This window comes from Podarcis pityusensis (assembly GCF_964106645.2).
Source record: "Podarcis pityusensis genome assembly, chromosome: 14".
Lineage (NCBI taxonomy): Eukaryota > Metazoa > Chordata > Lepidosauria > Squamata > Lacertidae > Podarcis > Podarcis pityusensis.
The window spans coordinates 10,230,890-10,245,904 of NC_138039.1; the positions used below are offsets into that span (position 1 = coordinate 10,230,890).

General features: G+C 45.4%; 1 protein-coding gene across 2 annotated transcripts; it reads left to right on the forward strand.

Moving 5' to 3' along the window:
- The first annotated feature begins 3,582 nt into the window (after positions 1–3,582).
- Positions 3,583–15,015, forward strand: TMEM11 (transmembrane protein 11). 2 transcript variants are annotated; one of them, XM_080981244.1, is made up of 3 exons: positions 3,627–3,734; positions 6,479–6,588; positions 14,095–15,015. In XM_080981244.1, the coding sequence occupies exons 1-3, from the start codon at positions 3,672–3,674 to the stop codon at positions 14,609–14,611; spliced, it is 690 nt and encodes a 229-aa protein (XP_080837370.1). In that variant the 5' UTR covers positions 3,627–3,671; the 3' UTR covers positions 14,612–15,015. The 2 variants fall into 2 exon arrangements, with proteins under 2 accessions (XP_080837369.1, XP_080837370.1); XM_080981243.1 differs by lacking the exon at positions 6,479–6,588 and having other exon boundaries at positions 3,583–3,734.

The window sequence follows — 15,015 nt, forward strand, 5'->3', positions numbered from 1 at the left end:
CTTCTGCTCAGAGATGAACATGTGTTCCTGCTATGTCACTGCTTGTTTGCATTAATTTTATCAAGACTGGGCCTAGCTATGCACCCACTTTGGTCCAATTCTCACAGCTGTTGGGAAGAAGGGATACTGCTCAGAACCGTTCCACACACCAGTCATAGCACCTCATGGTGACTATAACACACAAGATCTCAGGCAATATCTAAAAGCCATTTTGCAAATGCACCTATGGGAAGCTCTGATTCAGATGCTCTAAAATGCCTTATGCAGCTGAATGGAGGAAGTAATGTTTAGCCCAGTGTGACCACACTGGTCAGGCCACTTCCTGGTACTGATTTCTCCAAGTGTTTTTATTATTATTATTTAAATTAAAAATACAGGGTCTGCTGCAATCATGTGAATTGCTACCAAGAAGCAGCAGCAGTTAACCTGGCTGCTCAAAGTAAGACAATATGTTCTCAGTAGGGCAGCATCCATGAGTTCATTTATATGTAGGTTTTAGAGTAGGAAAAGGGAAACGCCAGGTGCTGCTGAACTACAACTCCCATCATTCCTGACCATTGACCATGCTACCTGGAGCTGATGGAAGTTGGAGTCTGACAACATTTAGAGGGCCAAAGGTTCCTCATTTCTGTTTCAGAGCATCTGATCTGGGTCAACATTGTCACCTTTCACTGTTGTGGGTGACTGTTTTTTAATGTTGTATGGGATGTTATTACTTTATATGAATTTTTCTCTTGGTATCACGCATTTACGTAAATGTTTTTCACAGCAAGTCACTTGGAGATCTTTTTAGGTAACGAGCAACTAGCAAGTTTAATAAATAAAAGAATGGTGCCTAATAATTACACAGCATAGACCCACTGAAATTAATGGGCATGGCTCTTTGGCTTAGGTCTATTCATTTCCATGGATCTATGCTGAGTAAAAGCTAGCTGGATGCAACCCAATATATAATTAAAACTAAAATGCAACCTGAAACCAACAATAACAGCAGCATGAAAATGCATAAAAGCAAATAAAACAGAAATTCAAAGGATCCAAACATATAATAATAATAATAATAATAATAATAATAAATTTTTATTTATATCCCGCCCTCGCCAACCGAAGCCGGGCTCAGAGCGGCTAACAACAGTAAAATGATACAACATTCTAAAATCATTTCATTATAAAATTAATTCAAATCAGATTAATGGCAACCATTGGGCTAGAGTTCTGTGAGGATTGCCAAAGGAGGGAGTCAGGCTGTGCCCTGGCCAAAGGCCTGGTGGAACAGCTCTGTCTTGCAGGCCCTGAAGAAAGATGTCAAGTCCCGCAGGGCCCTAGTCTCTTGTGACAGAGCATTCCACCAGATCAGAGCCACAGCTGAAAAAGCCCTGGCTCTGGTTGAGGCCAGCCTAACCTCTCTGTGGCCTGGGACCTCCAAGATGTTTTTGTTTGAAGACTGTAAGTTCCTCTGTGGGACATATCAGGAGAGGCGGTCCCGTAGGTACGAGGGTCCTAGGCCGTATAGGGCTTTAAAGGTTAAAACCAGCACCTTAAACCTGATCCTGTACTCCACCGGGAGCCAGTGCAGCTGGTATAGCACCAGGTGAATGTGATCTCGCACCGAGGACCGCGTAAGGAGTCTCGCTGCCGCATTCTGCACCCACTGGAGTTTCTGGGTCAGTCTCAAGGGCAGCCCCACGTAGAGTGAGTTACAATAATCCAGTCTGGAGGTGACTGTCGCATGGATCACAGTGGCTAGGTCAGGATGAGAGAGGTAAGGCGCCAACTACTTAGCTTGGCGGAGATAAAAAAATGCCGCCTATAAAACCCTATAAAACAGGGTCCAGTCCGATAGGTCAAAAAGATGAGCCATGTAGCAGCAAAGGTTCAGTGGCAAGAACCCATTTTGCATGCAGAGGTTCCCTTCCTCTTCATTTAAGAAGCCTCACATGCCAGGTGAAGTGAAAGATCTTTGTATGAGACCCTGGACAGCTCCTGCCAGTTGAAGGTCAGAGCAGACAATACTATCTAATGATACACAGATGGACAAATTGGAATGTAAGAAGAGCCCCATAGGACCAGGCCAAAGGCTGTCTAGTCCAGCACCCTGTTTTCACAATGGCCAACTAGATAATGTATAATGATCACTATACGTGTATTTATGCCTCAACTTTCCCCCCTGACAGGGACTCGAGGCAGCTTACAGCCAAAATAAAGAACAGCTGAAAACTGGGAGGTGAGGAATGACAATTATTTAAAACCAATTCACACACATATGAATGAGATCTATTCAAAACATACAACCACAACAAAATCAGCATTGCACCAACACCCAATTAGATGCCTCAATGAATGAGAAGCCCAAAAGCAGAACCTTGAGCCCAGCAGTGCTATTATCCACACTGGTGATTCCCAGTACAGTGGTATCTCGGGTTAAGTACTTAATTCATTCCGGAGGTCTGTTCTTAACCTGAAACTGTTCTTATCCTGAAGCAAAGTTCTTAACCTGAGGTACTATTTCTGGGTTAGCGGAGTCTGTAACCTGAAGCGTATGTAACCTGATGTACCACTATAGCTGGCTTTCAGAAGCATGCTGCCCGCCAATTTTAAATCCTGTAGTTTTAAGTACATAATCTTAAGGAAGCTTCTAGCATGGTGTGGGGTTGGGAATGTCTGACTAGGCCCTGAGAGATCAGGGTTCAAATTCCCAGTTGGCCATGAAACTCACTGGGTGACCTTGGGCCAGTCACCCACCTCACAAGGCTGTTGTGGATTTAAATGAGGCGGGGAGGGGACCATGTGTGCCGATTTTCTGCTGCTTGGAGGAAAAGGTAGAATAGAACTGCAATCAACAAATAAATGTGTTCCTCTGTGTGACCCAAATGACCTTAACTATGGGACGCTGTAATCCCAGGATGTAAAACTCCTCTAAAAAATAAACAGAAATGGCTGCATTAAACACAATGAGATCGGGGCAGCAAGGCCGTAAACTAAGCAGTTCCTTGGATGTAAATCCTATTACAATAAGTGGCAGCTGCTTTCAAATAAACTCCTTGCAAAAAGAAGGCTTCTTGGCGCAGCTGCAGGACACGAGCGTTCTGAAAGGCGCCGGCTGTGATTGGCCGTGTTCATAACAGGGGGCGGAGCACGCTCAGGACCCTCCTCCCTCCCTGCTCTCCTGTGTTGGTAAACGTTCTCCCTCAGACCCACGTGGCTTTGCGAGAGACGACCGCATGGCTCTTGCGCCCCGCGGCTTCCTGGGAACTGTAGTTCCTCGCCCCTCCCGCTTTCCTATAAGCTCCCTCCCAACTCGTTCACAACGTGACTACATTTCCCATGCGTAGCCGCGAGGGAAGGGGAGCCCGACCTCTCCCGCTAAACGCCGCCGCGCGAAGCACTCTGGGGCTTGTGGTTCGAGCGCGGAGCGGGAACCTTTCCCGCTTTTTTTTTTTAATAATCCTCCCTTTCCCTGCCCCGCCTCTCCCCTCCGAATGGGAGCAAGCTCACCTCTCCAACCCGCCCCCACCCTACAGAGGACTACGTTTCCCAGCAGGCCTCGGGACCCTTCCCCCCTCCTTCCCTCCCCCTTCGCCTCACCGCGCGCGCCCTTCCCTTCCCTCCCCCGCCCCCGCCTTCACTTTTGGCGGAGACATTTCCGAAGCGAGTCTCTCCAAGATGGCGGCATGGGGAAGGAGGCGCGCGGGCCCCGGCAGCTCCAGCGGAGGCGGCGCCGGCGCGAGGGAGAGGTGAGCGGCGGAGGCCCGGCTGGCTGCCCGGCGGCCTCCTCCCCGCCCCCGGCTCCCGGCCTTCACGCCCTGGGCCTAGGGGAGCCGAGGGCTGCTTCTCCCCTCACGCCCCCCTCAGGCCCCTCAGCTTCTCGGAGGCCTCCTCTTGGCCTTGCAGGGGACGAAGCGGGGGCCAGGCCTCGAGACTCGCCAACGGCGGCGAAGGCAGCTTCCGGGGCGCCTCTGTGGGACGGGAGAGCCGGGAAGGAGGGTGCGGGTTGGCCTTTGGGATAAGGGAGGGGATGGCCGGCTGGGAAGGAAGAGTGCTGCTAAAGGATTGCCCGAAGAAGCGGGGGGTGCCGAGGTCATTGGGTTTAGGAGGCAGGAGGGGTCGCTCCGGGGTTGGGGGGGCTAGAGGGGTGGCAGAGGCGAGGGAGGGGAAACGAGGCTTCGGCCTGTGCGGCACAAGGCCTTGGCATAAGTAGAACGAGGGGGCCATCCTCGGGAGAAGCCAGGGGCAGGAGGAGTTGGGGGCTGCAGGAGTTCATCCTTGGGGGAAAGGGGAGGGGAAGAATGGGGGGCGCAGGGAGTGGGGCGAGAGGGTGGGCACGGGATGGATTAGGGGTTGCAGGGCTCCTGGAGGAGGTGCTGCCGAAAGAGAGGTCAAACGAATGTGTGTGTGTGATATGGGGGGGGGGGGCCGCTGGAGGCACCAACGTGTGAAGCTTCTGTGAGCGAGGAGGAATCCAGTTGCCTCACGAGGTCTGGGTTCGGGGTGGGGGAAAGGTCGTGGCTCCATCAGGCTGTGGGAAAAGTAGGTATCCCCTCACCGCAGCTTGGAGAGGGAGGGGCATCAGGCCTGTGGCAAGGGAAGGTCAGTACACAAAGTCCCTTAACTTAACTCCGGGCGTGTTTCACTCATCCCAGATGTTAGACCCGGAGGTGACAAGAGTAGCTTCTGCTTAGACTAAGAATATTCTTGGATGCTCTTAAAATCTATTTTTGAAGGCCGCAAATGCTCCCCCAAAGTCCTCTGAGAGTGACCTCTTGGTGCACAGCTGTTCTTGTTGGTTGAGTGATTTATGTTTTTAGGTGTTGCATTGTTATGGATTCGGAAGGTTAGGGAGCTGGTGGGGTGGAATTAAGCTGGTGGCTCCTGGCTGTGGCAGTTTCACCCCCTTTGGCCATCAGCTCTCACTTTACCTCTATGTAGATAATGGTAGGAGGTAAAACAAAGAATATTTACATAGTTTTCTTGTGGGGTTTCTCCCATTGCTCAAATTAACCCCAAAAGTTTTAACATATTGTATTTTTAGTTTTGAAGTTCAGTCTTTCGTTGTAAATATTCCCACTTTTAAGGGTAAGCTTCTAAAAGATCGGTATTTGCAACTCTCAGTTGAAACTATTGCTGTGTAACTCCTAATTATAATTTTGCATCCCAGTTTCAATGGTTTCAGCAAACTTCCCTAACTTCAGTTGTTGCTTGTTGCATTCTCTCCCATGAAGGCAGAATGAGGATTTTTTAGTTACAGATAGGTAGCCGTGTTGGTCTGCCATAGTCAAAATAAAAAAAATCCTTCCAGTAGCACCTTTAAGACCAACTAAGTTAGTTCTTGGTATGAGCTTTCGTGTGCAAGCACACTTCTGTGTATCTGAAGAAGTGTGCTTGCACACGAAAGCTCATACCAAGAACTAACTTAGTTGGTCTTAAAGGTGCTACTGGAAGGATTTTTTTTATTTTGACTGAGGATTTTTTAGTAATGGTTAGGGCATTTTAGACTACAGTGGAGAAAGGCACAATTCTTCTGAAGTATCAATGAAAAGATAAATACTTTCAGCTTTATGTTAAAATGGTTGAAGCCAATAAGGAATAGATGAAATGAGCTCTTCCGTTGAAAAAGAGTTTAAGACTTCTAAGTCAATGTAATAAGAAAGTTACCCATATTGAGCGGAGTGTTTGTGAATATGCTAGAGCAGTTAGAACCTGGACCAATCATGTTTAAGGCAGTTAGAGGCAACTGGGTAAAGAAATGTTCTGTGTTGCATGTGAAGTCTGCAGAAGTGTTTTTCTGAGAGTCTGTTGCTTGGGAAGCTGATATAGTCCAAAACTGCTGGAAGGAATCAAGTTGGGGAATGCTGACTTAAACAATGGTTATGCATTGGCTGCAAACAAGTGTGTGAAACTATGGTTTGAATAGCAAATCTTGGGATTGCGCTAACCAGGGTTAAGTTTTAATCTGCAGCGACAAACTGGTAAAAGCAGGTTCTTTGTGCCTTTGCTTGGAGGATTAGAAGCTGGGCTTATTGGCACCTATACCTGCTCTCCAGAGACTGGGTTTAGCCCAACCAGCATCATTGTATGACTGAGTTCTCGATCAGAGTGAAGTCAACAAATCCCAGCGGGAACTAACCATAGCTAAGTGTTATGTCTGCCATAGGTAATTGGAAAACAGTGTATGCTGGTTGGTAATGTGGCTCATAACAGGAGTTGAGTAATATTCCTGTTTTTGTAAACAAGTAGATCATACCCAGAGTAGACCCATTTAAAAATGGTCATAACTAACTATTACTTACTTTGATGCAACCCATGGTAGGGATGATGGGTGTAGTTTTAACCCCTGTTTACATGCAGCTGACTCAAGAAATGTTCCAGTTCTTTGTTTCTGGCTGAAATAATTATTAACCCCTTGTATTATGGCTTCTACCCTTCTCTCCATTGAGAAGCTGGAAATGTATATGTCTGTTTTCTGCCCATCTTTTTTCAGTGTCCCCTTCTGAGTAACATCTGTGTGACTTTGGCTGCCAGGAATGTGTTTTGGACGCAGAACAGATCTAGTGTTCATCAAGTAACCACAGAATACGTGCAGCTTTCATGGTAGATGTATTTCCCTTCATTTGTCAGTAGGTTATACCTGCTTCCTGCTTCTTGGATTTCCCATCAATGAGCTTTTTTAAAAATATGCTTTCAGGCTATTTTGATGCTAGGCAGTTAGCTTAAAAGGGAGTCTTGTTGACATGAGAGGGTTAATGTTGGGTGAATGACTAATGAATAAAATATTGTCTGGCATGATGGAATATGGTCAAATTTAATAATATAGCAGATACCTCAAACCAGTCAGAGGCATCTCTTTGAGTTAGAATTCCAGTAAATTGTCTGTTCAGATGCTGCTCTTTGACAGGCTGCCTCTTATATTATGATGTTTGACTGTGGTTGAAATACTAATGAAGGCATGGGGCCTACTTTTTAGCTACATCACGCTGTCAGCTTTTTAGGGCTTCTCCCCTTCCCAGCTTTACAGGGGTAGTAGAGCACTTACTGCGCATGCAGAAGATCCCAGAATCAATATCCAGCATCTCCAGGTATGAGTTGGGGAAGTCTCTTGTCTGTAATCCTGGAGAGATGCTGCCAGTTAGACAGTACTGAACTAGATTGATAAACGGTCTGACTTTGTATACAACAGATTGCTCGTTAGGGGCAGGTAACCACTGACAACTTCAACCAGCTGCTATTTCTCCATCTCATCCCTCACCCTCATCATGATCTGGGGATAATAGACTACATCAGTTAGAGCAGTAATGGTTTCTTTAGATCAAGCATTGGTCCACATTCCCTCAATGGGCACCTTTCCAGGGATCACATGCCACAGGAAGAGGCTGAGGATGGATGGAACTTTCTCCATTGTATAGCAGGCTTCATTCCAGTCAGGTTTCTACATACACTTCCCTCTCCATTCAGGGAAGCAAGGGCATTAGCACAGTTCAAGGGCGCATTCCAACCAAGCCAGGAGCATTCAAGAAAGTGCTGAGCAAGGCTAGGGAGGGGACGCAGCCTGGAAGAACCAATACAGGGGCCTGAGGTTCCCCACCTTTGGATTACGTAGTGTCATCGGCATATCTGGTACAGTATTCAGCCAAAATATATAAGTGCATTTGGGACAGATACCTACAGTCAAAGAAGAAGGAGGGAGGAATGTTGGCAAATGCAGTTTAATGTCTTAAACCTTTGTTATAGTTAGGAATGAGGATTAAAGGAGTAATCCAAATACTATGCAGAAGATATGGGTTTTGCAGAGGAGAGTGGAGGCACCACATTTGCTTGGGGTGGGAATTCCATGCCAAGGATGGAATAAAAAATGACCAGTCTTGGAAGTACTTGGAATGTTCAAAAGTGTTTATGTGTTAAGTGTTATGTGTAGTACAAGCTTGTGTACTAATAGTGAACTTAATTCTCCGAGCAATGATCCTTATGAAACCAAAATGGCATCATTCACACACAAGATGGAGGTATTGGCAGCCTTTTATTAGATTTATACAATGCAACTTCCTCCAAAGGAGCGTATGGCAGCAAACATATCAATACTAAATACAAATAAAACTTGTAGAAACAGTTTGGAACAACCTTCTGAAAACCAGTTTAAAATGCCTAAAAGCAATTGTCTGCTCTCAAACTAATAATTTCAGGATTGCCAGGGACATGACTTTCAGTCATCAAAAGCCTGACTAAATAATGTTTTGAAATTTCTCTTAAAAATTAATAGTGAGGGAGACAGATGTGCCTCATTAGGGGGGCATTCCACAAACATGGGGCACGCCACTGGCCAGGCACCTCCAAGTGGCTGCAACACCAGCAGGTTCTCCCCTGGTGATTGTATAGACTGAGCACTGTTCAAAATTCACCAGGCGAATTATGAGCGGTCCAATTGTGACCATGTGGAGATCTTTGGGTGTTGGTGACCGGCATCTCTATCTGGCTGGTCCCTCCAGCTTTCTTAAGCAGGTAAGCAGAAGAGCTTGCTTATTGCTTTTATCTCCCACTTTTTTCTGAAAGGAGTACATGGTTTACCCCCCTTCTCAGCTAATCCCTACAACCACCCCATGAGGTAGGTTAGGAGGCTGTGACTGGCCCAAGCTCACTCAGGGAGCATCATGACTGAGTGGGGATTTGAACCCTGATCTCCTAGGTTCTAGGTCCAACACTCTAACCACTGCTCCACACTGGCTTCCTAAAGTACTTATGCTCTAAGGCAGCTCTACAAATTACATAGGTAAATATGGCGAAAGCCAAATTCATTTAAGAGAAGGATCTGGAATATTTTCCTTGAAGCTTGAATTTGTTATGTTCTGGATTGTTTTATTTGATGTTTTAATGTGTTGTAAACTGCTTTGACATTTTTTTCCTTTAAAATATAAAGTGGTATAGAAATGAAATTAATAACAATAATTAATCCCATTGCAAAAAAGGGCACCTAGACACTCCATTGTGACACTATAACCTAGGTTTAAGGTGCTATTTGGCAATTAGCTTGTGTATCAATGAGTTTCTAACGCTGGGCCTGAGATGGCTGGTACTGTTTTAAAAAACCGAAAAGACAGAGCGGGGAGTCTGCAAGGTGGGTCCCATGAGGAAAGGACATGCGCAGTGGCCATAGAGCACTTATTAATATCGGAGGGGTGGAGGTGAAAACTGGGTGGGAAGAATAGGGTGGAGGAATAATCCACTGCAGCATTTTGTTGCAACCTCCACTTGTTCCATCTGTTTCAGATATTCAGGCAGTGAGAGTGCCGTCGCATATATAGCCAGAGCGGTACCATCCACAAGGCAGAGGGAGGTGTCAGCAGGCTCGGAGGAACCTTGAGGTTTGCAGAAGTACAATAAACATTTAGAGAAACTAGCAATTTACTGTGATTATATGATCCTGTGATTGTTTTCTTGTGTGAAACACTAGGCGCACATTCAGCTGTGTGACTCTTCAAGTTGATCAAACACAGTGGACAACCTACTTTTATTCAGCTCTGAAGTTTTGGCTTTTCCATTCTGAGTGAAAATCTGCTGGGCCACTTCACATGCGTTGCTGTCCTTTCTTTTGTTTCATGTGCCCCTCTTCAACGCTCTCTTGAGCATGGCTTTGCATCAGGGGGCTGATATTAATGGTAATACCTAGACTACACTACAGTGTGTGTGGTTAGGCGTTCTGGGGTGGGCATCCTCTCCATTCAGCTCTGATCTCCAGTTACTGCCCTGTTGTTGCAGCTCTGAGGTTTCCCCAGCAATCTTGTCAAACCATGTACAGCCTTGGTGGTACTGAATTCTTTAACCATGGTTAGCATTGAAAGAGTTTGATACACATAACACATGCTTGTCTTCGGCTGTGCCAGAAAGTGCTGACCCTAGCGATTAGACTTGGGACAAAGTGATCCAAGACCCCTACGGTGTGCGGCTCTTGGTATTTAATGGCATTTGAAAGATCATGCAATTATTCGGATGTACCCTTCTATACTTGACACACCATGTGACGTAAACTTTGCCAGTCGGCAGTGCAAGAATTCCTCTACTTCCAAGAACCACTTCTTTGTCCTCGTTTGATTTAAATAACATTTTATTTCATTTCTTAATAACTGACACGGAGAGAATTTGATATAAAAAATTGTCCAAAAGGCATTCAGAAATGCTTGCACTCTACAATGTTTATGGTAGTACTTTGGTTTTGGTATTCCCCTCCAAGGCATCTCTTGAACCTAGGCTTCTGTCATTTAGGTGCTGGGTTAAAACTGTATTTTTACTGTGGCTTTTAATTGAATTATGACCTGCCTTTTTTTAACAGGCTGCTGGTTTTCATTGGCACAACTTTTTATTATTTTTATGACCTGCGTTTCAACTTTATATTGTAAGCTGCTTTGAGCATATTTGATGGAAAGGTGAGATAGAATGTGGATTGTCAACTGATTGTTTAGTTGGTCTGCTGTGCAAATCACCAGTTGATTATTAAATGGGGATGTTACAGGTACCTCATATATGTGCCTTTTGTGACACAGAAGGTGTAAAAGTGTAAAGCTGTAAAGCAGTAGTTTAAAAACTGCTGCTCATTGTTGGGACGGAAGGTCATCTTAGCATTTCCGTTCATTGCCTATTACAGGAAGGCACGAAAATGACATCAGAGAACAAACATGTGCCTTTAGCTTGCATTGCAGTGGATTAAAATTTGCCCCCCACCAATTAACTAAAGGATTAGTTGAGTGATCAACCAATTACAGCTTGCAGCAGTACTATGTATGCGTGTGAATGTATGTGAGGTTTTCAAATTCCTATGCAGCTGAATGCAGGAATTTCTCCCGCTGTGGGTGTGTATACATTAAAGCTTGCAGTCTTGAAACATACATTTTTGCTATTGCTAGATCTTCCCTCTCCTGCCCCTGCCCCCCGACCCCCTGCTGGGCTGTCTCAAATGTATGAAGAGGCAATCCTGTCCCAGCTGTAGGTTTATTTGTGCTGTACTTTATATGCAGGGTTCAGACTTAATCTCGGGGTTCTTGGGTGACAAGTGTACAGACTTTCATCTTCAATGTATTGAAGCCCATGGGTTTTCGCAACTGGTGAATGCAGTGTTGTTGTTTTAAAAGGAATTCCTAATGAGGCTGTCACATGATGGATAGCCTCTATGGATTTCTCTACACGCTTCTCGAGATTCTAATCCTTGCTCTGATTTAGAGAGAGAATTGGGTGTGCTGAGCTTTTTTGCAACAGTGCTAAAATTTGCACCCCTCCCAGTGTCATCGGTGGGAACGTTATTCCAGGCAGACGCTAAACAAACTCCACACCATACAAAGCTTCCCTTTGTTTTGGATGAGAGGGTCTAGAAAAAGAATGTGTAGAGTACACAGCTGCTCCAAAGCTTTGTTCCATCCCATTTTGAACAAAGGTGTCCTTTGGCTATGTGGTCTGGAAAAAGCTTTCTCCTGCCGTGGTGGCTTTAAAATGGGCTAAGTTGATCTGCGTCTCAAGCACAATACTAGCAGGGTGCTTCAATCCCTGCTTGTTATAGAAAGAGGAGAGTACGTTTTAAAGTCCCTCTTCAAGAGATTGCTATTTACTGGCTTTTTGTTCAGAATAAATCCTAAAGAGGAGATGGGGGATGTGGCAGTCATATTCCTGGTCTTCAAAACTGAGGTAGCTTTTAAAAGAGTCTACCCCCGTCCAAGTCAAGTAAACAAGATTGCTCCTTGAATCTTGTTTTGCATGGTGTACCTCACCGCAGCATCAAAAGTTTTAAAATTTCAAAGCAGCTTGAAATGTTTTGTCCAAATTGACTGATAGCCATTTTGCAGTGGGCTTTTCTTGGCTTCCCAGGAGGGAATGTGGAAACTATTTCAATAGCACCCCCCCCCCCACAAGCACTTTTTGATTTAGTGTGTATTGATCTGCCCTGCTGATGTTCTCAGACATGCTTTCAGTAGCATCCAATATCTTAATCCTTGCTCATAGTCTGCTAATGAATACAGCAGTGTGTCCTGTTCTGGTTGATGACCTCTTAATGTTGCCTCTCTTGCTGCTTGTGTTTCTGGAGTTCCGCTTTTACATTTGCTTTGGACCTTGCATATTGTGATTGGGAACTGGTTTTGCGAATACGCATTAGGAAGGCCATCAAGGTGTATCAATTGTGGCTGTTCCTTTGAAACACGTGGGAGCAACAACAGGGAAATGACTGGATCTCCTTACCATGTATCTTGAAGGGGGAGGAGCCGTAGCCTTGTACATCTGGGGCAGAACAATCTAACCATAGGAGTCCAGTGTCATTTATGCAAGGGTAAAATCTGCCCGAATGCTCCTTTTTTGAGACTAGTTCCAGCTGAGCTGGGTTGGATGATGGACTGGTGCATCTCTGACTGAGCTGGAATGAGGGGCTTTACCTAGCTGAGCCCTGACTCAATTGGAGATCCACCTATTCCAAACTCTTGGCAGATCAGATATTGGGTTTGGATTGCTCCCGAAATGTATCTAAATGTGGGGAATCACTTCCCTAATGCAAAATATATGTATGTTCAAGTCATTACACTAGTTCAATTCAACAGGACCTGCAGGAGAGCTGGCTGTGGCCACCCACCCACAGTGAGACAAGTAGAATAAAACAGCAAAATGTTCATAGTAGAACACTGAAAGGGAGCAGGGAATGTGGTGCAGTATGGCATTGGTAGCACTGTTTTGCGTGTTGGGAGTGAACCAAAGAGGATCTCCCCTTCATTTATTTGTCTTCCTCTAGTCACAGACCCGTGAAGGATCCATAAGCAAAACTGCAAAGTACTGCTGGTTCAGAAAATGTTCTGAATTTCTAAACTTGAAAGAGGTAGGATCTGTTTTCCCTCCCAGGCCCATTAATTTCTAGTGTGAGTATGGATTGGTTAATTTCCAAGCTCCATGTAGCTAAATGGTCCCACTCTCCAGGTTGGTGTTTTGGAAACCTTCCTCAGGAAAGCTTTTTGCCTTCAGAAACTGGCCTCTGAAAAAGTAGGTACACTTTGCTTGCAGGAACAGTCCTGTGATGTTAATTCTTAATGTCAGCGGCCACCTTCAGACTTTGGCCAGTTATACTGATAACACACACTGCTTTATATCATTGGAAAACGTGGTCAGTTTTGAGGAAAATAAATAAAAGGATGAAGCTGTTCTCAAGGGAGGGAAAGACAGTAAAAGTCAAGATCTGGTTGCCACTACTTGAGGGTCTGAAAGTGTTGTTTTGTGTAGTGTCCAGTACCAATCCCATGATCTTTATCATCACCAAAAGCAACACCAAACTTTTTTGTGTGAGATTTCTAAACTGCCCTTCATCAAGGGGATCCCAGGAACTCAATATGGAAAATTGTCTGGAAAGGAGCTCAGCCAGACCCTGATATGGTGACCTGCCATCATTTTTGAAGCATTTGGTGCAGAAGTTCCTATCTAGCCCATGTGATTAAGGAATAAAGTTTGAAAACATGTGGCTAGTGCCTGCTGTGAAGGCTTAGTTACCAAAGGGATTTTTGGACAAGTCTTCCCATCGTAACAGGTTTCTGTACTATGACGAGTCTCCCAAATCAGTTGATAATTTTCATGCGCTCATGTAACCTGGCCCTCTAATGCCTGAGTTCATGTTGGAACAAGGCTAGGAATATTGTGACTCAAACAAATTTTGTATGGGTGTCCTTAAATTCGGAGCACAAGATGTTGATGTCCTCAGTGCACTATAACAGTAAAATAAGAAGTGCAGAACAACAGGTTTATGACCACCAAGTAAATAAGACCTGAACTGCTACTAGGCTAGTAAAAAAAAGTGAGTGTATGTGGTTTCTATGGGGGAGGGGGTCAGTTCCCTCTCTGCTGGACCACTGTGGGTTGTGCCCCCCCCCCCCCCCCGCTGGTTGTAGAGCCTTTTCATCCTCTGCAGTTAGTACAGAAACCACGCAGAGGAGGATCAGTCATCCTTCCCTTTACTGCCAGGCTTGCTTGCCTAGAATTCTTAATTTGGCTACAGCCCCTAGGCAAGCTTATAGGTTGTACTGATGGGGGGAAGGCAGGGAGCAAGGCCAGTTCACAACCCTCAAGTAACTCACTTGCCTTTTCTTCCGACAGGGTCACCTTGTCTGCCACGGACTGTTACATTGTTCACGAAATCTACAACGGCGAGAATGCTCAGGACCAGTTTGAATACGAGCTGGAACAGGCCTTAGAGGCTCAGTACAAATACATTGTGATTGAGCCCACGCGCATTGGGGACGAGACGGCCCGCTGGATCACTGTTGGGAACTGCCTGCACAAGACGGCCGTGCTAGCGGGCACAGCCTGCCTCTTCACCCCCCTGGCTGTTCCCGTAGATTATTCCCATTACATCTCTTTGCCTGCTGGCGTCCTCAGCATAGCCTGCTGCACCCTCTATGGGATCTCTTGGCAATTCGACCCCTGCTGCAAGTACCAAGTGGAGTATAATGCCTATAAACTCTCTCGCCTGCCCCTGCATACACTCACCTCCTCCACTCCCGTGGTTCTGGTGAGGAAGGACGACCTGCACAGAAAGAGACTGCATAACACGATAGCACTCGCTGCCCTGGTGTACTGTGTAAAGAAGATTTATGAACTTTACGCCGTATGATTGCGGCAGAGGAAGGAGAAATCCGCAAAGACAAAAAAAAAAAAAAGTGTATTAAGACTCCCACAGTGACATTCAACTTTTCTTCTTGAAGTGGTGCCTGGGAAGCAGTTTGGTTTATCCATATATTATTTTTTTTTGTTATTTTTAGAACAAAAATAACATGTCACTGGGTGCATCAAGGGAATTTTCAGTTTTCTTACACCTCAGACATGGATCTGCCGTGAAAAGGAACACTGTGGGAGCTGAAGTCAATAATGGAATGTCAATGAACGGAAAGATACCTAAGAGGGAGTGTGGGTTTTTTGTTTCCCCCCCAAGAAACCTTTAAGTATATTGTTTAATTGTATTCTACAGAACCAGCTCAAAGTTATCACTGACCATTCATTAAAGGATGAGAATTTCAA